Source organism: Drosophila grimshawi, unplaced genomic scaffold, assembly GCF_018153295.1.
Source record: "Drosophila grimshawi isolate 15287-2541.00 unplaced genomic scaffold, ASM1815329v1 contig_1377, whole genome shotgun sequence".
Lineage (NCBI taxonomy): Eukaryota > Metazoa > Arthropoda > Insecta > Diptera > Drosophilidae > Drosophila > Drosophila grimshawi.
Window position 1 is genome coordinate 12,286,947 of NW_025062900.1, and position 25,714 is coordinate 12,312,660.

Here is a 25,714-nt window from a genome sequence, read left to right on the forward strand (position 1 = left end):
TCGGAGTTGAAGTGCTCGGAAGTGTTATTGGTAGATAATACACGTATAACAAAAAACTATCGCCCCTTTGGATTGTCGTTAATTAGCACATTGGCTATATATGCACCTGTATTTATTATATTATAAAGTCAAAGACACAGTTTAGGGCGATAGTACAGGGCATCTACTTATCGGGTCTGCACACATGTGTGCCTAAACGTGCTGCCAGCCACTAAATTGTTTATCGTAAATGTTGTGTTGTGCTGTGCTGTGCTGTGCTGCCTTTTAGTTGTGCTTTGTGTTTGCTTGGTTTGTTTATGGGGAATGCAGAGAACGCCACATGGGAGCCACGGAGCGTTCTACTGTTGCTTTGTATAAACAAGCCATTGAATTCTTTTTAGATCAGTTCGTGGAACGTGTTGATGTGAACAGAACCCCAACCCAAAACCAACCCAACCCAACGCAACCCAACAAAACGCAAAGCAAACCAAACCAAACCAAACCAAAGCAAAGCAAAGTAAAAACCAGCCACAAGTTGAGCAATTTATTTCGCGGAAAAGGTCAGTCCAAAATTTTTATTTTTATTTAATTTTTTGGGCAGTTAAAATCTCTGGTTATTGCGCAATTTGAAAAATGTGTCCGGTTTTTTGCACAACGGTATATTTTCTTTTTGCCTGCCACTTGTTGTCAAAGTGGTTGGCAAAAAAAAAATGCATAAAAAACTGGCCAGAAATTATACTGAAAATTGCTATTAAAAACGCGTACGAAATACAACAAGACGACAAACGATGTCGTCGCGGAAAACTGCATGAATGAATGAGTGTGTGAGTGAGTGTGTGAGTGAGTGTGTGTGTGAGTGTGTGTTTGAGTAGCTAGCAGAGAGTGAAAGCCAAGTAAGCTACTTTACGGCTGACTTACATTGTGAATTGTGAATGCTTGTTTGGAATGCGACTTCCTGTGGTGCCACCGGCAAAGTAAAGTGGCTGCATCTTCAGCCACATCTCCCACCGGGCAACAGTTGCACATCCCAGACACATCAGCGGGTTGGAGCAACGGCAACAGCTCATTTCCTATTCATGAGTCAGCTGAGCGTATAAATGACCACCCCAACCAATTCCCCCCCAACCTTTCTAATGAGCTACAAAATGAACGCGCCAATAAATTCTGACACGCCACCAAAAATTGAAAAACTAACACAAAAAAGAGACGAAACTAAATCAACAAGAGCTATTTTCATTGTGCTGTTAATATAATACCCTTTCAGTCTTCTATTTTCAATGTGCTGGCAATTTAATACCTTTCAAAATACATCTAGTTTTTGTCTTCTAAAAGGGGCATAAATTTACTTTCTAGTTGTTCTTTTGACAAGCTATTCTGAATTTGTTAAATCTAGCCAAATTCGCTAAGCATTTTTGGTTGTATATTAAAGTTAATATTACCATATTAACTAAAAATTTAATAATAGAAAAATATATCTAAGAAAATCGATGTTTTTATATAACGTTTTCATTTTCGACCAATGATTGATCGAATTTTGTGAAATTACATTTCGATGTCTACAACAAATATTATTTCCAAGTTGTTTCAACCATTAAAAAAATAATTAATATTGTAATTAAATAATGATTTATGTATTGGCAGCAAATCAGCTTTAGATTAATCCTTTCAATGTCAGCTTGTCATAATCGCCTAGGTCATTTAAATCGCAATCTCTGTGCTCATTTACATATTATATGTTGCATAATATATCCTTATCTATTTGAATGAGCTTACTCTGTGCGTTGGACATTTCCTTTGCAAGTTAAAACAGAGTAAATTTGCTTTTCCTATTAGTAGTTTAATAAACTGTTTCTTATCCAATCTTGATGTAATAGAATTTTGCAGTTTGCTCAAATATATATCATGGAATAAATTATATTTAAATTAAAGGCCGAAAAGGAGGAGTTATCGATAGATGAATATAAACAAAGCCTTTCTAAGTCGACTCAACTGTTGATTTTAGACATACTTTATATAAACTTGATCGGTTCGTTTAGTTACATAATGTTGTATAACTTTATTATACCCATTTTCCATGGGTTGAGGGTATAAACGTTGCCTGTGAACGCTATTAACCACATAAGGTGTGTGTCTATGTGGGTGGGCGCGTCGGGTTGGGGTGTTTAAGAACTCGCGTGTGTCGCTGCGGCCCGTTTAATGTCAGGCAGACAAACAAGCCAATAACAATAACAATACCTATAACAAAATACAAATACAAATTGTAAATACATACTTACCTCCACATGACTATGACTAACACGCCTCTCCAACGACGATGCCCGGGAGAATGAGCAATGGGGCCATTTAGTCAGAGCTGGAATACTTTAAGACACAAAATTCTCATTAAAAACTAACAATAACTGAGAAAGTGCTAAATTACCCATGTAAATTTCGGTGTTCAGATTGTGTTTAATAGTTTACAGAAAAGAAAATGTGATTAATCGATGGTGTTGATTTAATAATTGTATTTACTTAATCGATGATTTATTAATTGTATTTACTTGGTCAGGCATCTTGTATTAAGCAGACTATTTATTAATTAATTCGTTTTCATAAAAACATATTTGAAAATAAATGCTTTTTGTTCATTTAAAATTTGATATCAAATTAAAATGATTTCAAATAGTAGAACAATTTTATTAAATAAACTTAATATTATCATAGACTTTTTTTTTGTAATGATAATTGAATTAGTTCTAATTAAGTTTTTTCTACTATTCTTTCTGTGTTTCTTTTACATATATTTCTTATAGTTTCCTTTCACACTACTCAAAATACAACATTTTGATTCCAAATCTTTTTTTCACTTTTAAAATCATAATATTTGTGATATTTATTGATGAACTACTTTGACAATGCTGGCATAAATATTGAAACTTTCTCGAAATGCCAAGCACATAATCCATGTTAAATTTCTTACCTTTTACGATTGCTTGAAAGTAAACAAAATATTTATGGTAAAATCATGAAACAAAAAACTTTCGCAGTTGAGTCAAAATAAACACAAGAATTTCAATGTTTATTGATCAGCTTCGTTCAGCGCTCCAAATGCCTTTCAGCTGGCGCAAATATTTGAACTCGAGCAAATTCCAGACACTCGACCTCGCTAGCAACATATATATATATATATATGTATATATATATATAAATATGTATAAATATGTATATATATATACATACCTACATAAATAGATACATTTTTATTTTTATGTATTTGCAATTGGAACGCACCGCGTTCAGCTTTGGGCTAGACACAACTATGCAACTCCTGCCTGTTGGCAAGGCGCGCAGCTGATTAGCAACCTACAACAAACCCACCTTTTCCCCCAACACCCCCTCTCCCCCTCCCCGCCCCGCTTTTCGGGAATTAGCCCATCCACCCGCAACAGAGCACCACAACAAAGGTCCTGTGAATTGTGTTCGGCTTCGTTCTTGTCGGCGTTTTCTGCTATCCTGTTGAAAAATCAGGGAAATCTATTTATTGATGTTTTTCGCCAAGCTGAAACTGCGGTGCAACGGGGAGCTGTTGCTGCTGCTGTTGCTGCTACTGTTGCTGCTTCTTTCCTTGGCAACAGGGCGGACTTGTGACGTCAACAGCATAGCGACCCCTACACTGGCAAGGAGAGCGTCGAAAGCTTTTAAGCTTTGGCGTTTGAGCTTTTTCTTTCTTTTTATGTTTGTGTTTGTGTGTATTGCTCGAAACATGTCATGTGGGGTCGGTCCTGTGCTGTTGACGACGAGGACGTCATTGCTCCTGTTTTCGATGGCTCCTGTTGCGCGCTCCTGCACGTCACCTTTTCATCCTTGCTGTGCGCCTGTTGTTTTGAGGCGGAGTATTTGAGTTAGAGTTGTTGAATGGCGCGCTTCGCTTTGCTCCCCCATTCCCCCGGCCAACCCCAACCCCCCACAGCACAGTACAGCACAACTCAAACTCACTTTGGCACCACACAGCATCCCCCGTGTCCTGGAGAAATTTGCAAAGTGGAGTCGCTTGTCTGATGGGGGGCTTGAGTGGGTTGAGTCGACTGGAGGACGGGGCGGGGTGGGGTCGTTGGAGTCTAAGCCAAGAAGTTGAATGTCTTAGACGTTGCTGCGGCCATCTTGCCGCTACTCGGCTTGTTTTTTTTTGTTTTGGGGGGACCATCTGTGTGTGCGTGTTTTTCCATTGCCCGTGAAGCGGCCATTTTCTCCATGGAGCCAATTAGCACCAGGCGAACAGCAAGCGCATAGACAGCTCACAGTTGCCATTTGGGTGATTTTCCAGCGCGACCTCGGCGGCGATGACAGCGCTGCTCCTACGCTTGCCCCTGAAATGTGATACTCACACACACACATGCAGAGAGTGTGTATACGTGTGGCATGTGGCATGTGGCAGCCAATAGCACACGCAGCTTCCATCGAGCTTTGGCCTTGTCCACGTGCTCACAGCACCAACAGCAGCAGCAAAAGCAGCACCAGCTGTGGCAACAGTTTTGTCCGCAGGTCAAGGCAATGCAACAATAAAACATGCCACACGAGCAACCAACTGCAGACTCCTTGTACACTTAAACAAAACAAAAAAGGAGAACAGAAGAGGGGAACAATTATTCAGCTCACATTATTCAAATTGAATATATTTTTTAAAAATAAAGAAATATGTATCTTAAAATGACATCATTTTACTCACTGCCACACGTGAAAGCAAATATTTTCAACTGGTATACAAAACACGTAATATAAATGTGATGTGAGCTGTTTTCTATAAAGGCACAAACAAGCGAATGTGTTTGTGATAATTTTAGAACCTGGACGCTATACACAAAATATATAACATTAAAACTAAAATGCTGGTTGAAATAGTAAACTCGGTCAATTGTTTGTGCTGTCATTTCCTTTATTAATTTATGCTTATTATTATTATTATTATTTAGTTAAGCACACAATTGGAATACCCGCAGAAAAGTAGTATTTGGTAATGTGGCCTAAGATTTCTGTCCGTGTACAAATGCTGCAAGCTGCAAATTTGTGCAGTGGGATTGCCCTTAATTTGAGGTTTGGGGTTTTTGGGTTATGTGTGTGTGTGTGTGGGCCGGTTGCAGGAACAAAAGCTTTCGCTTTCGATGCATGCAGCCAGCCAGGATGAAACAATGGATGCGTTTTTGCATGTCGCCAGCTAACGCTACCAGTTCGTTCGTGCCGCACAAATTTAGGTCACTTGTCGCCCCAATGGCGCGACATTGCATAAGCCCAGCGCATGCCACCCATTTGAGGCGTCTCACTCGCACTCGCATTCTCTGTGTTTGTCCATCTCTCTCTCGCTGTGTCACTCTCTCTATCTATCTATCTGGTGTGATGTTGCAACACAAACGAGGAAGCCTAAAATAGTAAAAATCGCAAAAACGCAGCCGCATTACGTTGGCTTGGTCGCCGCAGCACTCGTTGCTGCTGCTGGTAATCGATTGCAAACGGCCAGCCAGCCAGCCAGCCAGTTATAGTCCAAGTCCCGAGTCTAGTCCGGCAAGCTGGCCGGGCCAGTTTGAAGCCATAAGTCGCATTGATAAGAACACCGAGCTGAACACACAAAAAAAAAAAAGAAAAAAGCAAAGAAAAAGCGAAAGTGAAAACGAAACCAGTTGATGATGAAAACACAAGTGACACAAGTGTGTTTTAATCTCACGAGTGAATGCACCCCAACTAAAATGTGTGCCTCTGCAATTTAGAACAACAATCAGCAAACCAGCAAACATCTGATTAATAATTAGACAGCAATTAAATTGGAGCCTAAGCAGTATCAATAACGCAGCAAGCGTTTCTTTGTGTTGAGCATATATTATAGACCTTGTCGCATATCAAGCAAATTGAAGTGTGTCTGCTAAATATATATATATATGCATGGAAGAATCAACAAGCATGCAACGTCCGGCGCCGCACATTGCCACGAGTATCATGAGTCGCATGTCGATCTTTGAAAGTGAGTTTTAACAACCGATTCGAAATCGTTTCAAATGCACCATTCTTTGAGCACAAAAGAAGCCTCAAGCGTGTGTGTGCAGGTGAAATCTTTTTTAGCCAGGTCGTAAATAATCGCAAACGTTGGCTGGATCGTGTCTTAGATGTCTGAAACGATATTGTCTTTAGAAAGATTTGTGTGTGTGAAACCAAAAGAAACGAAATATTCAAGATCGTTGCTTAAGATATTCTGTGTAAACAAGATATCTGTATTCAATTGGTAAAATGAACTGCAATCTTGATAAGGCGTAACAAAAAATACTGGTTAAAATGTTTCAACCTGTTTTGAGTCTTTATTTTTAACTATTGTTCGTATTACAAATTTGGGCTTACATCACTTAAAGTAATTTGCATTGTAGTTTCAAACTAATTGAAATCTGCATGACAATAGCTGGATCAAAAATGCATTTTAATGCGATTTTGAAAAACTACTTTACGCATAATTTGTATGGCATATTATTAGTAATTTTCTTAACATGCTTTGAGGATTTCCTTTCTTTTGAGCGTGCTGCATTTTCACTTTTCAAAAGCGGCTTTAAAGTCGGCTTTCGTTATACAACGTCGATGGCATTGGGATATCTTGATTTGAATTTGGAATTAAATTGGGCGATAAAAATGATTTTCAATTGCAGTACATTAAGTGCACCAGTTGGTTTATTGAACTTAAATGCCGAAAAGTAATAGTAAATTTTGTAGTTAAACGAAAGAAAAAAAAGTTTGCTTGAAACTGATTGCTTTTCATTTCAGTTTTGTAATCAGTTGAACAATTCGTTGACTTTCATTGTTAATAGTTTCTGAACTTTGCTCATTTTGAAAGACAGTTGTTGATTTGACTTCTTTTCAATTGAGTACGTCAATTGGGCCAATTAATAAAAATGCAAACTTCAGTGAAGACATCAACAAAGGGCCTCAATGCACTTGACAGCCAATTGATCAGCTCAAAGTTTGTCTTGACATCTTTTTATTATTTTTTGTTTTGAGCCAGTATTGATTAAGACATTGCTGCACACAATTTACAACAAATTATTACTAATTTAACAATAAGCCGCAGTTTGTAAAATATGCTTTTGTTGAGTGTGCTTTGAAGTGGCCGTGAACCACACAGAGCTAACCTTTAACCTTTTTAGCCTCGAGCTCAGCAACATTATGAAATGGTTGGCCAAGTTTTTAATATATTTGCCATGTGTCCCAATCGGAAATCATATGCAAATCTTGATTGATTGACTTGCTGCTTGGCATTTGATTTTGCATTTTACATGACTATATCGGGGTTGGTTCAACAACATTCTGAGCCCCATTTGGAGGGCGGTGTCCGCGATCCGATCCAATGCAATAAAATTGCAGGCACTATAAATGAATACCATAGATAGGCATGCAGACATTAACGATTGCGATTACGATGGCGATGACGATGACGATGACGATTACGCACCAGTCGTTTAACAAGTTTTCACTTGCGTAACTTGCAACAAAGCTGTAAAGTCGAAGCCCCAACCCAGGTTGTGGCCGCCTTATTAGAAGCACTGTTACATGCTGCAGCAAGTCAGTGAAATGGGCTCTAATGAGCTGTGCATGTGTTGGTGTGTGAAATTAAGTCAAATGAAATAACAGTCGACGGTCTTTATAAGGGACCCCCATGCCCAACTAATTAGATGCAATTTGTTTTCATCGAGTTCCTCCTTCATGTCCAATGCGACCCACAACGTTCCAGACAACAAATGCAACTACACAATTACACACACACACACACAAGTCTTATGTCTGTGTGCATTTAATTTATTAAATGAAAACTTGTAATATTATCAAGCAAGCAAAGCAAACACACACATTGTCTGTCTTTTTTTGTTTGTTATTTTTTTCGGTGTCTGAATGAAAGTTTTTGTGTGCCTTGGGACAAGTTTACAGCTATGGAAAATTTTCTATTTATTTATTATGACCTGCAATGCAAGAAAGTTAATAGAACTTCGAGCGCGCTTCAAGTTAAACTACGCATGACATTTAAGTACTGTTACTGTTAGTCAGTCAGTGAGTCAGTCATATATCAACCAGCGACATGTAGCATTATTCAAAAGTGTTGTATATGGGTTAATGATAAAAAGAAAACCATTGTTTCATAATTCACTTCAATCAGTCCCAATGCCTGCAAGCTCATTGCTCTGGGCTCTAAAGCACTAGGGTAGGCCTTCTTAATTATAAGTTAGCTGGTTGCAATTAAATAAATAAACGAAAGGTGGGCCTCAAAGACTATCAGAACTAGAGATAATTAATAATTGATGTTCATTTCATTAGATATAAACCATAAGCATGAATCCAAGCAAGAGTTCGTATTGAAAAAAGCTTAAGATACTTAAAGTTCCTTCAGTTTTTGAATCAATTATAAATATTTCCTGGCATATTTGGTATGTGGGCTTTCTTGTATGGATAGATTTCTTTATTGTCCTATTTAGTATATATTGAATAAAAATATATAATAATAACTAAGTTTCTGTTTCATTCAAATCAGTAGTTATTGAAGCTATATCTACCTAGATTTGGAGTGTATGCTCAAGCTATGTCTAGCTAGATTTGGAGTGTATGCTCAAGCTATATCTAGCTAGATTTGGAGTGTATGCTCAAGCTATATCTAGCTAGATTTGTAGTGTCTGCTCTCTCATAATAATCTGCTATCTATGAGCTTTTTCTTTAAAGTAAAAACGTAGTTAGTATTCCCATTCATTCGAAGAAAAGGGCATCTTTGAAATGTGAACTCTCAGAAATGTAAATTTGTATTTCCCCCCAATGCATTATTACATTTCCTATACACATTTACATAATTTTGCACCGCATACAAATTCATATTTCCCATTATGATTTGAAGTAGTTTCCAAATTGATTTCACGCTTTTTATGACTTCAACGTTTTTTTTTTTTTGGTTTTCTGTGTTGTGAGACATAACAAGTCTAGATTCGCATCCATTTTAACGACTTTCACAATGTGATTGTCTCATCAGCGATTTTCAACGGCATTTTTCAGCAAATGGGACGCCTTTCTGTGTCCCTTATCAACACTTATTAATCTGGTTTAGGTTCTGGTTCTGGTTCTGTTTCTGTTTCTGTTTAAGTCTCTTCCTCTTTGTTGGCGTCTGCTCCAGAAATGTGCGCCCAAATGTGGGTTATTATGACGATGTCGAACATAAAAACAGTTTGCGGCAAAAGAAAGAAAGAATCTTCAAATTGACTGCCAGCCGGCCGGTTGAGCTTGTTTGTTGTTGTTGCTTTTGGCTTTAAGCGGTTATTTATTTTTATTTTTTGTTTGTTACAGATAGGCAGTTGTGCCAAGTCTTCTGATTTTGTTTTTTGTTTGTTTTGTGTAACAACAAATTGACAATGACATGAATGCAAAGAAATATTTAACCTTAATAAAGCGAGAGGCGACAACCAAGTCAAGTCAAGTCGAAAAGACATCGACCAAGACATTATTTTTTGCCGCTCTATTGTTGTGCCGAGCCGTATATTATCATCAGCTGCTTCTTCTTCTTCGTGCTCTTGTTGTGTGCTGTGTGTGTTGTGTGTGTTGTGTGTGCATTGTCTGATTTATGGAACGAAGGCCAAGTGCCAATTAAACTTAGTAACTGACAAAGATTTCTTAGTATTATTCTTTGTTTTTTTTTGTCTTGCCCACATTTTTGTAGAAAGTTCAACATGTCAGCGATTTGTATTGATCGATGTTGCATTTTGTTCTGTGTTGCAGATACGACTCGGACGCAAAGTTTGGCTGAGAGGGAAGCGGACACGATGATGTCCATGTCAAGTTCACCGCCAGCGACGCCCACCGGCGTCCAAACAGATTCCGAGGGTCTCATATTGCCAAAGAAGCTGATCAATCCCTGCCTGGAGAACACAGATCACAGATCACTCAATCGCGAGCTAAAGTTCAATGCGCGCATGTAAGTAAAAATGGAATATTATCTACCTAACAACAAGCAACTCAAGCTAAAACGTATCTCTTTTGTTCTCTATTCTATTGGCTATTAGTGGCAAGAGTGTGCTAAATCAGAAGACGGAACTGCAGCGTGCCTACGAGAAGCAAAAGGAGCGACATGCGGCAGCTGAACTGCAGCATTCACCCGAAACGGAGCTGGCCGGGCTCAAGGGCGAGCTGGGACGCGTGATTATGGAGCGCGCCCAGAAGCATGAGGCGGCGACACAAAAACAGGATGCCGAGGAGGCCGAGGAGCGGCAATATGTCAACCCCGAGTATCTCAATGTACGCGCCAAACTGCGTACGGCGAATGCGCCCAATTGAACAAGAACACGAATCAACAAACAACAAAACAAGAAACATACAACAAATCTGTAATCTTTAAATATCTAATCTTAGTTGTGACCTAACCAAATTATCTGTTTAATTAACTGGACGTTTAATGTGCGAATGAGTTACCCCTTTCGGAGAGTTCTTTTCGTTATGACGTTGAAGAAGAACATAGTGTTAAATTTCTTTGATATTGATATTATTAATTTTTAGTTAATAAGACTTAGTAATTTCCTTTGTTCTATGTGTATGACAGTAAATTGATTATGAATATGGTTATGCTTATCATTTTTCACATGTGAATGTGTAAAAAAAAACAAATGTATAAAGTTTTAGTTATTTAAAACATTTCTTCTTCCAAAACCACAAAAAATTGAAAACAAAAAAGAAAAAGTGAAAAACCTAACGAATTGGCTGAATGAGTGTCTAAGTGGTATGTTTAGGAATAGTCATAGGATGCGATATTGATATGATAAACAGGGCAGTTGAAGCTTTTAGTAACTAAGCTAAGAACGAGTGTTTGATGTAAGCCAGAGAGTTATAATATCTATATAGTATATAGTATAGTGTGTATATGTATATGAACTATTTTATGTCAATGCGATTGCAATATTTATGACAATTAACATGAAAGTTTTTGCAGTTGCAAAGGGAAATTTAAAAACAAATTACGAATACAAAAAAAAACAAACAAAAAATACAACTCTATATATACAATATATATCTATATACACAAATTTAGTTTTCTGGTATTAATAAATTTTATTGTAGCTAAACGTTAAGCAAAACATTGTTTCTCTTTGGTGTTTTCTGTATTCTTGGCCAAGTTGTGCAAATCCAACCAATTTTCTTGGAGTTTCTATGCCAGCCAGCAGTTAAAGATTGTACTTGATATGTGAACTTTAATATATGAAATATTCCGAAGAGGATATTTGCTTTATGGTTTATATTTTTAGGTATTTACGTGCTGATCCTATTGGGGAATAAAACTTTTCTTTTGGTATCAAAGCAAACTTGGTGAAAATATTTGAAAAATTTCATTTTACAATCGGTTGAAAAGCGTATAATGTATAAACCGTATTTAAAATCTAAAGTATTTGAAAATCCAAAATCATTAATGTGGTGCAGTAAGCAAACAGACGGTGCCATTGCTGATGAGGCGATTTCAGATCGTAAGGTGGCTGAAGATGGAAAGCAGGTAACCCCACAGTGAACACTCAAGGTGACGGCTTATGCCCATCCTAATTGCCCATTAGGCACATCCCACAGCCATTGCCATTGTCCAGCCTCGCCAGACGCGGTACACAAGGTGCCGTGACACCACCAACACCAGGCAGTCACGCGAGTGGTCCGTGGTGCCACAGGACGTGGACGTGAACAATGATATTATGCGTCTGGTTAGCAGTCTCTCCAACGTTATACAGATCCTGGTCCGCATGAGCAATACGGCTGCTCACGAACTGCTGCGGCATCCCGAACGTGGCGAGGACTACGAAGGACTGCGTTTGCTGCTGAATTACGCTGATCTGATGTACACCACGCTGCTACAGGTAAGCTTTACAGTCATCAGTCGATAATTGGGACTTTGAGTTATTCGATTTTGGTTTCAAATGTGTAGTGAGCATTAGAAAGAGTTTAGAGGTGTTCTAGCAACCAGTGCACTAATCTAACCCACTTTAGCCGCAGCGCAATTCGGAGCAGCGGTCGTCGGAGCGAACATCAGAACCCAGCAGAAATGATAGCATCCCATCCAGTAGCCTATTCCATAACTTATTTCGACCCATTCTGTTACCCCCGGAGAGGCGGGAGCAGGCTTTTGATCGAACATTAACACGAACATTTCCCTATAGAGTTGTAACGGGAATTGCGAGTGTTGCTGAACCACCAGTTGCTGAGTCAGCTGAACCGGCTATCGAGTCTACAGATAACGCAAATTACAGTTGACATCGCAACAGAACTTCATGGTGTACTTTAAATTGTTTGTGAATATAGCAAAAAAAAAGTGCATTCAACTAATAAATATATTTTTGTTATTACTGTGCTCCAAAATAAGCTCTTTGCTTATTCAAAGAAGTGCTGGGTATGATGGGAACAACATTGCTTGCAGTCAGCGCACATGAGAATCCCACTCGTTTGCAAGCACAAAATGCTTCAGCGGCTTGTGCTCAATTCCACAATGCCAAACTGCAAGAAATGTTTTGTTCCACTCACAAACAGCGAGAGCTAACAGTACACGAACAGAAGACATGTAAATACGACTCGTGCCTAATGTCAGTTAATGTTAATAGCAGGCAGTGAGTGTGCATGTAACGGTAAACCTGAGCACAGTGTCCAAAACAGACAGTAACAAAATACATGCATGCATGCATACATATGCATGTATGTACACAACAACAACAACACACACTCACCCACGCCCACGCAGCACCAGAGGCGCTCTCGCACTCTCTCATTCTCTGCTCTCAATTTCATACATACGAGTGCACTCTCACTCTCGCTCTCGCTGTCTCTCTCTCCCTCTCTCTGCCGCATTGGGTGCTGCGTTTGCTGTTGTTTGCTCATGTGCTTCTGTGACGTAGGCGCCCGCTTACGTTGGCTCCGCTCACACACACAAAAGCACACACATACGAGCATACATTTAAAATAGCTTTTAGTTGCTCAGCTGGCGCTGCGTCGCTTGCTGCTGCTGCTTGTGCGCCTGTTCCCACGTATCGCGTAGAGGGACCTGCCTCAATGCTGCGCGTTCATTTTTTCTATATGGGGGAGCCTACCGCACAACGAAATTAACAATGCTTTTTGGGGCTTGATTTTTTTTTTTGTCTTTCTGGGAGTTGTGCTGGCAGTGGCCCATTTGAGACTGTAGGCGCCGCTTCGTCTTTTGGCGTCTGCGCTGTGAAAAAGAAAAGCGCCCTCGCCTAGAGAGTTTGCAGCTTTGTAGCTTGCAGCTTGGCCACCATTTTAGATTTCGCTGAGAGCTGTAGTTGGTTATGAAGCAAACAGAATAATGCGAATACTGCTGGATGCTGCAGCCAGCGACACTTGCCGAGATCGAACGCGAGGGGGCGGAGTGTTTTTTTTTCTCTCTTTTATTTTTATCAACTTATCAGCGAGCTTTTTAACGCTGTTACACTCTGTTAAACGGCAGACACAACTGTAACTTTGTATTAGAGATGAGCACGTGGCGGATTTTTTAATAACCATTCATTTCACCAATACGAAGTGGTCTTCAACCATATACTTTATTCTAATAATTGCAGGGTAATTTTGTAGCTTCGAGCTTTGCTATTTTGAAAACTAATATGTAATCATTTCTTTAGCGTTGATTAATATTTGTATCCATTTGTATATGGATAAGCTGGCTATTCAATCGGACTCCTTTCTTTATAGATGATAATCAAAAGTGGGTTTGGCAAGCATTGGTGTCGTGATATTTCACGAACAGTGCGTGTCACGCATATAAAAGCAACACGCCACCAACTCTAGTGTAAAAGGGCGCCACGCTATCTTTCATGTAATTGTGCAAGTCTCTATGTATGTATGTATGTAGGTGTGCATATGGGTAGATGTGTGTGTGTTAGTCATCTTTTTATGTACGACCTGCTTAGCGTCGTCCGCTGATTGCTGATTGCTGTGCACTTGTTCGCTAAACCGCAGCGAGCGCTGGCATTGCCATCGGCAGCGGGCGTAACGGTAAACGAGAACGACGCCGTCGTCGCAGGCACGACGACGGTCGCATCTGATAGACAGCTGTCTCCTGGTTACGTCAGTCAAAATGACGCATCGTGTTTTGGTAACAGGAATGCATAAATGCCAGCAGACAACGAGCGACAACGTCGCCATCGCCGTCGCCGTCGCCGCCGCCATTGTCGCCACCTACTGGAGCGAGAGCCACCAGAAAAGAAAATCACCACAAAACAAAAGAACAAAGCGCAAGCAGCGACGCCAAACAACGACGACAACGACAGCGACGCCAAACAGCAGACGCAGACAGCAGCCACAAAGAGCGCACGCGACACTCCGCCTTTGGCGCCCACATCGAGCCACCCTCGCAACTTTCGAGGCAACTCTGGCAACGCTGACAACTCTGGCGGGCCAATAACCTTTCCGCAATTAGGCAAAGTGCAGCTGCGACTAGAGAAACTCTCCAAAGTGCAATACAAAATAACTTCTCAATCTCAGCGCAAAAGAATCTTTGAGTCACAATTACAATTAACATTACAAGCTGAACGCCTAACCTGCAAATACCCTCTAAATCAAAATAAATATTAAATTTATATTTTTATTTATTTTAATTCAATAAATTTGTATTGGCAAGCCTAAAAGTGAAAGAATATTGTTGTAGTTGAATGCGTAATATTTTTTTTTAAAAACTCAGACAATATCCGAATAATATACAAATAATTCAAAATTTGGCTTTTAAATTTCAACTAAATATACAAATTTCTTGTTGAATAGCTTCGCAAGTTAAGCAACCCACTCAGCTCGCCAGCTGTAAGCAGGGTACAACCAAGTGCTTTTTGGGGGACAGCCCTGCAAGGCAATCGCTTGCCCCCCATTGGATCCATGCAAACGCACACGAAACACTGCAAAACGCCAACGCAAAATGGCAGAGTCGGAGCAGAGTCAGAGTCAGCGTCAGCGTCAGCGTTTCTTTGCTGCTGCTTTCACAGTGAAATGGAATGAGTATGTGAGAGAGAGAGAAAGACAGACAGAGAGAGAGAGAGAGAGAGAGAGCGCGCGGGGAACGGAATGGAATAGAGAGAGAGAGCAGCTATGCGACTCTGTGCGCCTGCTGCTTTGCGGACAAAATTTGAGCAGATCCGCTCACAAAAAAAGCAGGCAGCATTTTGCGGCGACAAGTTGTAGTGACGAACTGGTAGGTTCCACAACGTTCCAATAATCGGGCTTCTACTCCGCTGCGCAGCTCGGTTGGAGGTAACTGAGCCGTTCCAATTGGAAATGGCTCGCACGCGAGCTCCACACCAAATGACATGGGAAAAATCCCCAACTGGTATTTTGAGCAGGCGCACAGCTTGGCCCAGCACCAGAACAACCAAAGAGTTCACACAATCGCAATCCGACTCGACACAGACAGAGACAGCAACAACAAGTGGGACAGAGACAGGAAAAGGGACGGGAACAGGGATAGCGAGGCGAACAAACTTGGCTGGGCTGTCCACTGAGATAAGAAGCACAGCGCAAACGAAACGAGATAAGCAAAGAGCAGCAAATGTGCAATGGGAGCGAGATAAACAATAAAAAAAAGTCCCGCCTTGAATTGGTCGACGGGCCAAAGAGTTGTTGTCTTTGCAGATCGCTGGAAACGATAAGACACATTTCAATTGCTTCAAGACCTGCTCCTTGGATTCGATCAAATTAATCAAAAGCTGATTTTTTTTTATTATTTATTTTGTTTTTTCGTCAGCGATTACTCAACGTAATAAAAGCTTTTATCAATCGTTGTTATCGCTTCTAAACACACATTTCTGGCACTTGCCAAGTTAGTAACTACAGATATAAAAAGCTATCATTTGATTGACTTTCCATTCAGTCGCGCTGCAACCGCCCAACAGCAACGTTTCCAAATTTGCCAGATAGAGAGAGAGTGATAGTGTGTGAGTATCCAAGTAAGAGCGGAGGCGCAACTGAGTGCCACAGCTACTTAGAGCATTTAAATAGCTTTCAATACACATAAAGCTAGTGATAAATGCGCCCCGGCATTTATTTATTTATTTATTTTTTTGTCAGCTGGTAATAGTTTTGTTGTTGGTGATCCGCTAATTAACCGCAAAGAGAGCGAGTTGTGTGTGGAAAAATGATATTGTTATTTGTTCTGAGCGACTGCCGTTCAATGATGCAAGCACCCAGGAAATAGCAATAGAATCTGAATCTGACAACGTGAAAATAATATTGCTGATATATATAATGATTATAACATTCCGTAATCAGTAAACAGTGAGCAATCTTTAAATATAAAAATGTTTTCAATGAACAACTGTTTCCATTTTTAATTTATTTTTACAATGCTTGCCTTTTATAGATACTTTTTTGTTGTGTTTTAAAGTGAATGAACCATTCTCAATTTTCTTAAGTCACGTTAATATTTCGCTTAAATCAAATCAGGAAGCAGATCCCGCACTTTTAAGAAATTCTCTCTGTTCTTTCCATATTTTTAATTAGAATACCGGCACATGTAGGGTCTCTTAAAGTAGAGTCTCTTAAAGTACTCGTTATGATCCCATCGTAAGTTCTCTTCCAGTGAGCAGCTTGAAACCGGTATTCGCTGTATACGAAAGAGAGCACAGAACACAGAAATAGAATGCTGATCAGGTTCAGAAGTTTATCGTCAATCAGTGGCGGCTTTAGCCAGGTTGCTGTCTGAGCAACAATCTTTTATATATATATATATGTGTAGGTCGGGTTGGGGCTCAGTTGCTTGCCGAGCGTCGCCTTGAGCACAATGGCTATGATGAAAGTGTTGCTTCCACTGTTGTGTCTGGTGGCACTGTTAATAACACCCAACGATGCCTCTCGCAGATCCAAGAACCACACCATGTCCGCGAAGCCATTCAAGGTACTCATCACGCATCCAGAGGTGCCACAGTCGGGCATCGATCTGCTCAAGGAGAACTGTGAGCTGATCCAGGTGCAGAGTTTGCCGCCAAGTCGTACTGAGCTGCTGCAGAAGGTCAGAGGCGTCGATGGCATCTTCTGGGGTGGACATGAACTCCTCAACGCTGAAGTACTCGATGCGGCTGGACCACAATTGAAATCCATTTCGACGATGTCAGCGGGCCTTGACAACGTCGACTTGGATGAGGTGAAACGTCGCAAGATTCCCCTGGGACACACGCCCACCGTTCTGAATCCAGCTGTTGCCGATTTGGCGGTGGGTCTCCTCATTGCAGCCGGTCGTCGCTTTCACGAGGGGCGCAAGAAGATTGAAACGTAAGTTGAGCCCATGGAGTAAATAATCAATAATCAATCATCAATGTGCCTTCTTTAGTGGCCACTGGGAGAACTATCACCTGAACTGGATGCTTGGCCAGGATGTGCGTGACTCTGTTGTTGGCTTCTATGGCTTTGGCGGCATTGGCCAAGCGATTGCCAAGCGTCTGTCCAGCTTCGATATCGATCAGGTGTTGTATACTACAAGGCGTCGCGTCCACAGGGAAATTGAGCAGGAGCTCAATGCCAAAAAGGTTCCCTTTGATGAGCTGCTGAACAAGAGCGATTTTGTCGTCATTTGCGCTCCATTATCGGCAGAGACGCAGGGTGTCTTCAATGCCACCGCCTTCAACAAGATGAAGACCACCGCCGTCCTGGTGAACATTGCACGTGGCAGTAAGTAGCTCTAAACTGAGATACAATCAGTTCTTGCCTCATGCATCCCTTTCTGCTCGCAGAGATTGTCAAACAGAATGATTTGTATAATGCGCTCAAGTCGAACCGAATCTTTGCCGCTGGTCTGGATGTTTCAGATCCCGAACCACTGCCACCCAATGACAAGTTGCTAACCCTGGACAACCTCGGTGAGTGGTATTCCAATTATATATATAGATTTCTGCTACAAGTCTGTATATATTTTTAGTGATAATTATAAGTTAGCTTTTTTATCGCTCAACATGACTTGGTATTATTATTATTATCTTCGTTGTTTTTTTTAGCGATTGTTTGCAAAACACAAAATTAGAAAGCTTTGTTATTGGAGGATGTAGTTTTCTGTGATGGTCAAGGTTCTTTGTAGGTTATCAAATATTTATTTATGTATTTAAAGATTGAGCAGTTACCTGGGTTAAGAGATAACTCAAGTCTATGTTTTGTTTTTAATTTATTTTATTTATACAAATATTTAATATGTTATTATAGAGTTATTATTATTCTTAAATAAGTTTTTTGCTGGCTCCAGGTGAAAGGTGTTTCGAGTCCCGAGGGGATTAATGGAGAGATTCAAACAATTGTGAAGTTTTTTATATATTTCAATAAGCGGAAGATTTCAAATATATTAATGTGATATGAGATGAGATATCGATGCATGCTGTGCTTTATAGAGAACTATAAAACAATATCTCGTTTTGTAGAGTGTCATATCTTATCTTTGATCACGTTTTTAATATGCCACAGATTGTATAGCGTGACGAAGTCGAAATTCTCTATAAGACCTTTAAATAGTTTGACCAAACAACTATTAAACTATAACTATTTAATATATGTATATGAGACTAAACTTTCAAGTTTTGCAAATTAGAATTGAACTAAATTAGATATTGAAATCGTACCTTTTTTCTCTCATTTGAGAAGGTCACTCGTAGGAATAGTTTGCTTGACTCAGATATTTGCCTATATATGTTATGCATATAGTATTTAAAGTGTATACTTGAAGGTAAACTCACTTCACTTTTTGTATGATTTGTTGCTCGTTTCAGTCATTATGCCGCACATTGGATCGGCCACAAATCGCACCCGTTCCGAGATGGCCACAATTGCCGCTCACAATGTGCTGCGCGGCTTGGCCGGAGAGCGAATGCTGTCGCCTGCCTATTAGAAGAAATCATGGAATAACTATGCAAACCCACTGAAGTGTGCAAGGCCTATTGACAGCTGGGAAAATAACTAACAATAGTCTGGATAATTAATGAATAAACATCAAATAAACGAAATTAAAGAAAATGTGTACAAGGTGTGCTGAAGCGTTAAGTGTTAAAGCCTAATGTCTAAATGGAAATGCCTGAAATTCAGAACTAGAAAAATATCATTCCGGTCATATTTCTTCAATTTAACAATATCCATTCATTCAAGGAACAGGAACAGTAATCACATCGAAATGAAATCGATATAATTATAAATTATTCATTATGAAAAACATACCAATTTGATAAGCATAATAAGATGCATAAATGGAAACACATTGCTGGGTATCATATCATTCAAAAAGACATCCGGTTGATTCTGTTGCAAATTAATCAAAGTGAGGCAGGTCTTAATTAAAGTAAAGTTATAGCTCAATCCACTTACTTTATAAAAGCCAATCACTAACACAATCCAGTAGCAATAATGGTTATCAAAATACAAACACAACACAATAACCACTATCAACTTTATGCTGGAGAGTAATTCTCTATTTAATCTGTTAATCTTGCTCACATCAAATTCTCCTCACTGTGCAATCCATAAAAATGGATTGAATAGCGCCCATAGCAGCTGTAATTGCATCTTGAAAAAGGCTGGAAAAAAGAGCTGACAGAGAAAAAGAGCTTGTGGAAAAAGCTCATTTGTTGTTTGTGTTGAATTTTTGCATTAGTTAGACGCTGGCTGTCGGCCACTTCGGTTCGACATGAGTGTATCGAGGGCATTCAAGGTGCTCGTTACGCACCCGCAGGTGCCGCTGCCGGCGCTGGAGCTGCTCCGCTCCCGCGGCGCCGAGACAATCGTCTGCCAGAGTGTGCCGCCGTCGCGTGATGAGATCCTGCAAAAGGTTGCCGGCGTCGATGCCATTTACTGGGCGCACTATCAGCCCCTAAATGCCAGCATTCTCGATGCAGCTGGACCCAAATTGCGCGCAGTCAGCACCATGTCGTCGGGCATAGACTATGCTGATGTGGCTGAGTTCAAGCGCCGCCAAATTCCATTGGGGCACACGCCGGGCGTCGTGAAGAATGCAGTTGCAGATCTGGCCATTGGGCTAATGATTGCAGCTGGTCGCCACTTTCATGCGGGCCGCACCAGCATCGAGACGTGAGTATCAGCTGTGCGCAAAAGCTCACGCTTGAGCTTTGAGGCGAAAGCTCAATAAGCTTTTCATTTCGCGCGCATTGCAGTGCTGCCAACTTGTTTGACGCTTTCAAACAGTGATCGCAAAGAACAAAATAATGCTTTAAGATAATTCAAGTTTTTATATAACAGTTACAAATTGTTAATTACAAGTTTTTATATAACAGTTACAAATTGTTAATTACAGTTGTCTTTCAATAAAAATTAATCTGTTATCTGTTCCTTTCTTTCCAGCTCACAGTGGGTAACGGAGCGAATAGATTGGCTAATGGGTAAAGAGATTCGAGACTCTGTCATTGGCTTTTTTGGTTTCGGCGGCATTAGCCAGGCCATTGCAAAGCGTTTGCAGGGCTGGGATGTGGCCAAGATACTCTACACGACGCGCACTCGCAAGGAGAACGATGTGGACTTCAAGGCGGAGCATGTGCCCTTCGAGCGTTTGCTGGGAGAGAGCGATTTCCTCGTGGTTGCCGCACCACTCACCGACCAAACGCGTGAGAAATTCAATGCACAGGCTTTCGAGCAAATGAAAAGCAGCGCAGTCTTTGTCAATGTGGCCAGGGGAGGTGAGTGGGTTGTGTCTCGTTAAGGAGATGTGTACTATCTATATGAATATATCCAGGTCTGGTTAAACAGAGTGATCTGCATGAGGCATTGATCACTGGGCAAATCTTTGCCGCTGGCCTCGACGTCACCACGCCGGAACCACTGCCTGCCAATGATCCCATCCTGAAGCTACCCAATTGTGGTGTGTACTGAACTAATCATAAACTATAGCAAATGTTATTAACTTGATTTTTGTTTCAGTTGTCCTCCCCCATATGGGCACGCAGACAATGAAGACGACCATCGAAATGAGCCTCTTGGCAGCCAATAATATCATCAATGCGATTGATGGCAAGCCCATGATTCGGTCAGCCTACTGAGCTACAGGTCTTTTGAATTAAATATTATTTATTTTGTAAATAAAACTTGGGCATTTCGTAAGTCTCGTTAAATCGAGGATTACATACACTTGCAGCTATATTTTTTTTAAGTCCGATGTTGAAATTAGGACTACATTTACTTTGCAATGGTTTATTCTAATTTTTATTCACTGACATTCCCATCATCGACCACATGTCTCAGATACATTGCATCCCATTCATCACGCTGCAAGGCCTTCAGATAATGTCGTCGTTCCTCCAAAACACGTTGCAACAGATCCACATCCGACTGATCCGACTGATGCTTCTGGGCAATCTCAAGGGCACGTTTCCAGTTATGCATGCGCAAAGCCAGAGCCACAGCTTCTCCAAATTTGCGATTGTGCAGCAGTATCGTCTCCGCCTCGAGCGTTCTGCCCAGCATTAGAGAATTCTCGGCCATTTGCTCAGCGCTCGAGGGCGACAAGGTCTTCAGGTGCTGCAGATAGCTAACCTTGTCGATCTGCAAAGCAGCCGAATAGGCCTCTTCGCTGAGCTGCAGCTGATGCTTCCTGGTGGCCACGGCGGCCAGTGTGGCCCACAGGCTCGTGTGCTGCGCCTGCCGGCAAATCCTCAACGCCTGCTGCCACTGCCCCTCCTGCAAGGTGCGATGCAGCACCTCGCAGTAGACATTGACATTTATGGGCAAGAGGGCGCCGGCACAGCGAAAGGTGATCACAGCATCCTCAAAGCTATCGATGGCCACATGCTTGCCAAACTCACTGAATAAAGGAAGAGATATATTTACATCTAAAATTGGCGTAAGATTTTTTTTTTATTATAAAAGTGTTGAACTTACGCTGTGTCCAGTGTTATCGTCGTCAGGGCAATGATCGTCGGATCGGCGGCACCCTCGCCCGGACAGTACCAAATGCTGTAGCAGGAGTCGTGCACACCCACCAAAATGTTTGTCTCGCTGGCCCACTTGATGGACGTTAGCTGGGTGCCAATCTTATAGATTTCATCCCCGCCATTGGCCAAACGATCTGCGGAGCCACCGGCGTTGGAGTTACCGCTCAAATTGCGCGTCTCACTTATGTACAGCTCCCGGTTGGTATCGATGAAGGCAACGAACTGATCATCGGCGCTCCCAGCCCGACAGGCGGCGATCTCGGCCAGCTGCTGCTTGGCCCGCAACGAGTGCGGCTCATACTGACGGGAAGCACCGGGAATTAGATCGAAAAGGTGGAGCAACATTGTCTCCGAGTTGTCGCGTATGGCGAGCACATCCAATCCGAGCGAAATGGAGCGCCAGTTGAGCAGTGGCAGCTGCGCCTGCGAGCCCGGATACCGGGGATTGAGATGCAGGCGACCCGTGTAAGTGTACACCCAAATGGAGGAGGCATCGAGCACCATAAAGTATCTGAAAGTGGGTAGAGATATACTGGGAGAATCAGAAAAGTATCACAAACTTACGTAGAAAAAACGATTTTGTAACTAACAAATTACAGGAGAAAGAAAAGGTTTTTTAAACTGAAATCTTCTTTGAACTTATCATATAATTAATTTCATAAAACTATTATTGCTATCTTTATCTTCATATGATGCGAAATCAGAATGTCTCTATTAGTTTTACGAAACGTTTTTATCAGTGTATGCAGTGGTTGCCCTTGTCTTAACTCACTTTTTGCCAACTTCCATGACGCGGACATCGTTGCGACCATCAATAATTATGGGAGTATTGACATATTTCTCATTGTAGATGTGCAGCTGGTGGGTGGTGGCCACCACCAAATGACCGTAGCCCAAGGCAAAATTGATGACGCGCTGCGGAAACTCCAGAACATCCCTGGTGCCAGTGGCAATGTCCTGCAGCGCAATGCACTTGCGTCCTGTGCTCGTTGCCTTCAAGTTGCGCGAGATGAGTTGCTGCTCGACGGCAAAGCCCACAATCAGCTGACCGGTGGAGGTGCCACAGGCGACCTGTGTGCCATCTGTCGACCAGGACAACGTGTAGAAGGACCCAACACTGGGCGCCGTAAAACGAGCGCTGCTATACGACCACTGGCAAAGCAAAAGATTCTACTTCTAATAGACTCGATGACTGGATTATTTAAAGGTAAACTTACACCGGTGCTGTGGCACAACTTGAGCATGTTGAACGTGCCCACCAGCAGGTAATCCTTTTCCGGATTGAAGGCTACGCTTGTTATCGCATACTCCTCGGCTGCACTGCTGTACAGATTGGCGCCCTGTGCATCCCAGATCTTAAAGCGAAAGTCCTCGCCACCAGACGCTATAATATTGGACTGGGTCGACCAGCTAAGCGATAGAACTAGACCATCATGAGCTCGCCACTGAAATGGATGATAATTAAAGTGGAAAGCTTACTATCAAATATAATATGTGTAATGTAATTTAGAATTATGAACAGGATTCAGTCTTTAACAGTCATCAGTTAACCAATTTTATTAGAGCAAATAAAAGTACAATCAACACAAAAGTATTGAGAAAACAATACAATAAAAGTATATTTGAAAATTATTACATAATTAATTTTGAGCTGTTTAAATAATTTAATTAACTACTATTCCTTAGCACAAACTCACCCTGATTAGTTTGCTGTTGGCTGCCAGTGGCTTAATGGAAATGTGACCGCCCTGACTGAAGGCAATTGCCGTTGAGCTGGGCGCCCAGCGGGCACAGCGTATCGCCTCGTCGCTCTGTATGACTGTGGAACGCAACATGCCGGAACGTGACCAGATCTTGACGACACCATCCTCTGCTGCCGTCAAGAGTCCAGCGCCATCGGGACTCCAGCGACCCGAGCTAATTGCCGCCGTGTGGGCGGATATGCTGCGCTCCACTCGCGCACTCTTGTTCAATATAATGAAGCGTCCGTCATTGCTGCAGATGAGTAGCGTATCGCTGCCCTTGCCACCGCCACTGCTGCGACCACCCAGCAGCAGCCAGTGCATATCTGTGGGTATGAAGTCATCGGGCAGCTTGGCCACCTCCACTGAATCGCGGCTCACATCGCTCCATTTGTAGATCTGATGATCATCGCTGTTGAATCGTGACTCACTTTAAGGTTACGGGGAAAAGTTGAATTCATTTCTCACTGCACACCTGACAAAATAGATTTCCTCATTGCTGCTCCAGTCCACGCAGCTCAGAGGATAACTACAGGATTGTGGGCTGCGCTCCTGTGAGGTTTCCGTATTTGTATTTATCGAACTTCTTTTGCAAATGCGCGTCTTAAGTTTCATTTTCTATTAGATATTTGTGTAGTTTGCTGATGGCTTCGTTTATGGAAAATTGAATATGCATTTGTTTGCCTTTGGGTTGCCATGGAAATTGTTGTTGTTTCTTGTGGCAACGGTTCTAAGACAGGGGTTGCAAATGGTGCATGCATTGGCTAACTAACTGGTGCCGACATTGACTAACCACACACTTGACCAAACCAACCCAAATTGCATTGACGAAAGCGAGTATGAACAGTTTACATAGTTTCTATGAACTTTTTTATCTTGATATATTTAATTGTACAATTGTACAGCTTTAACTATTTCCTTGCCGTTGCTGTAAGTCGACTTATTTCAGATAAATACGTTCGCAAATGTGTTCAGCTGTAATTTGAACAAAGGCACGGAGCACAGCACCTTACCCATAATTAAGTGAGTCCAATTATTTGCCTAAGCTGCCGTAACTACATTTAATATCAACTTGAAATAATTGAGAGTACTGGCTTCTCATTGTCGCAGCTGCTCAATGTTATTTTAGTAATCCAAACGGTGCCAAACACAATTGTAAAACGAAAGCGTGAAGATTGTGCGATTGTTTTCAATTTAGGGTAAATGTCAAAATAAAACTTCTAAAAAGTTTTTCTTAGTTTTTCGTCGTCGCTTCTGTATGCCTTTAGAAATGTTAGCCTACTTTTAGCATTACAGTTAGTAATTACCCATGCCCACTTAATTACCCTAACCAAATGACCAATCATTCAACATAAATCCAACTAAAAAGGCCTCAGGATGTGGTCCTAATCGATTTCCTGGAACCGTATAAAATATAAATAATAGCTGTACCATAATTATTTTCTAATTTGTATGCAGTTGTCAAATCGAAGTGTACTGAAATACTAAAATCACTAGACGGACAACTAACGACGCCTCGTTGTCCTGCTAAGCACATTACGCATTCCGCACTTCGCCACAACCACCCCCAGTTAACCCAGTTAACGGCCTAAAAACTATCTAAGAATCGGGTTTCTTTGTCTTCCGAAGTTGTGCATTGTCATCCACTCGAGGCGTAGTTTATTGGATTTACTTGAACTGGGGTTGTGTTCGCTGAACCTTCTAGTTAATTTGATGGATTGTTGAAGTAGGCACTTCGGGGGTTTGAGTTTGTTTGGCTGCTTAACAATTATTTTGTTGGGCATTAACCTGGACTAGACAAGTGCCAATAATAACGGTCGAATATAGGAAATACAACTAAACACATATACTAAGTTATAGCTGGAATAAAAATAAACTATAGTTTATGAATATATATAAATGCCGACACATCAATTTGGCAGACCTATAAATAGCTTAGCAAACGTAAACATTTTTTAAATTTTAAATGCTGTTTTCATATTTAAAATCTTCCAAAAATTTGAAACACTTGCTTATATTCAACAATTGAACAAGTTTATATTTATTTTCTCAAGGATTTCTTCCTACTGTTAATATTGCCCCACCATT

General features: G+C 41.1%; 6 protein-coding genes across 8 annotated transcripts; 5 read left to right on the forward strand and 1 right to left on the reverse strand.

The window, feature by feature from the left end:
* Nucleotides 1-5,508: 5,508 nt before the first annotated feature.
* On the forward strand, nucleotides 5,509-10,599 carry LOC6571100. Its single transcript, XM_001997270.3, has 3 exons — nucleotides 5,509-5,968; nucleotides 9,736-9,931; nucleotides 10,020-10,599. Exons 1-3 carry the CDS (start codon nucleotides 5,890-5,892, stop codon nucleotides 10,288-10,290), a joined length of 546 nt encoding a protein of 181 aa, XP_001997306.2. The 5' UTR covers nucleotides 5,509-5,889; the 3' UTR covers nucleotides 10,291-10,599.
* A 767-nt stretch (nucleotides 10,600-11,366) lies between these two features.
* Nucleotides 11,367-13,634, forward strand: LOC6562520. 2 transcript variants are annotated; one of them, XM_032736237.2, is made up of 3 exons: nucleotides 11,367-11,494; nucleotides 11,553-11,846; nucleotides 13,614-13,634. In XM_032736237.2, exons 1-3 carry the CDS (start codon nucleotides 11,414-11,416, stop codon nucleotides 13,617-13,619), a joined length of 381 nt encoding a protein of 126 aa, XP_032592128.1. In that variant the 5' UTR covers nucleotides 11,367-11,413; the 3' UTR covers nucleotides 13,620-13,634. The 2 variants fall into 2 exon arrangements, with proteins under 2 accessions (XP_032592128.1, XP_001988404.2); XM_001988368.3 differs by lacking the exon at nucleotides 13,614-13,634 and adding an exon at nucleotides 11,977-12,316 and having other exon boundaries at nucleotides 11,370-11,494.
* Nucleotides 13,635-13,706: 72 nt separating this feature from the next.
* On the forward strand, nucleotides 13,707-14,565 carry LOC116805227. The gene is made up of 2 exons (XM_032735805.2): nucleotides 13,707-13,831; nucleotides 13,902-14,565. The coding sequence occupies exon 2, from the start codon at nucleotides 14,104-14,106 to the stop codon at nucleotides 14,563-14,565; it is 462 nt and encodes a 153-aa protein (XP_032591696.1). The 5' UTR covers nucleotides 13,707-13,831; nucleotides 13,902-14,103.
* A 1,275-nt stretch (nucleotides 14,566-15,840) lies between these two features.
* On the forward strand, nucleotides 15,841-18,966 carry LOC6562519 (glyoxylate reductase/hydroxypyruvate reductase). Of its 2 annotated transcripts, XM_032736007.1 has the most exons (5): nucleotides 15,841-15,911; nucleotides 16,834-17,244; nucleotides 17,303-17,640; nucleotides 17,703-17,828; nucleotides 18,723-18,966. In XM_032736007.1, exons 2-5 carry the CDS (start codon nucleotides 16,850-16,852, stop codon nucleotides 18,839-18,841), a joined length of 978 nt encoding a protein of 325 aa, XP_032591898.1. In that variant the 5' UTR covers nucleotides 15,841-15,911; nucleotides 16,834-16,849; the 3' UTR covers nucleotides 18,842-18,966. The 2 variants fall into 2 exon arrangements, with proteins under 2 accessions (XP_032591898.1, XP_001988403.1); XM_001988367.3 differs by lacking the exon at nucleotides 15,841-15,911 and having other exon boundaries at nucleotides 16,086-17,244.
* Nucleotides 18,967-19,601: 635 nt separating this feature from the next.
* LOC6562518 (glyoxylate reductase/hydroxypyruvate reductase) lies at nucleotides 19,602-21,103 on the forward strand. Its single transcript, XM_001988366.2, has 4 exons — nucleotides 19,602-20,031; nucleotides 20,302-20,633; nucleotides 20,690-20,815; nucleotides 20,875-21,103. Exons 1-4 carry the CDS (start codon nucleotides 19,631-19,633, stop codon nucleotides 20,991-20,993), a joined length of 978 nt encoding a protein of 325 aa, XP_001988402.1. The 5' UTR covers nucleotides 19,602-19,630; the 3' UTR covers nucleotides 20,994-21,103.
* LOC6561522 (intraflagellar transport protein 80 homolog) lies at nucleotides 21,045-24,437 on the reverse strand. The gene is made up of 6 exons (XM_001988365.3): nucleotides 24,102-24,437; nucleotides 23,582-24,038; nucleotides 23,102-23,329; nucleotides 22,657-23,036; nucleotides 21,832-22,395; nucleotides 21,045-21,754 (listed from the first exon to the last, which is right to left on the reverse strand). The coding sequence occupies exons 1-6, from the start codon at nucleotides 24,239-24,241 to the stop codon at nucleotides 21,157-21,159; spliced, it is 2,367 nt and encodes a 788-aa protein (XP_001988401.2). The 5' UTR covers nucleotides 24,242-24,437; the 3' UTR covers nucleotides 21,045-21,156.
* Between the last annotated feature and the right edge of the window lie 1,277 nt (nucleotides 24,438-25,714).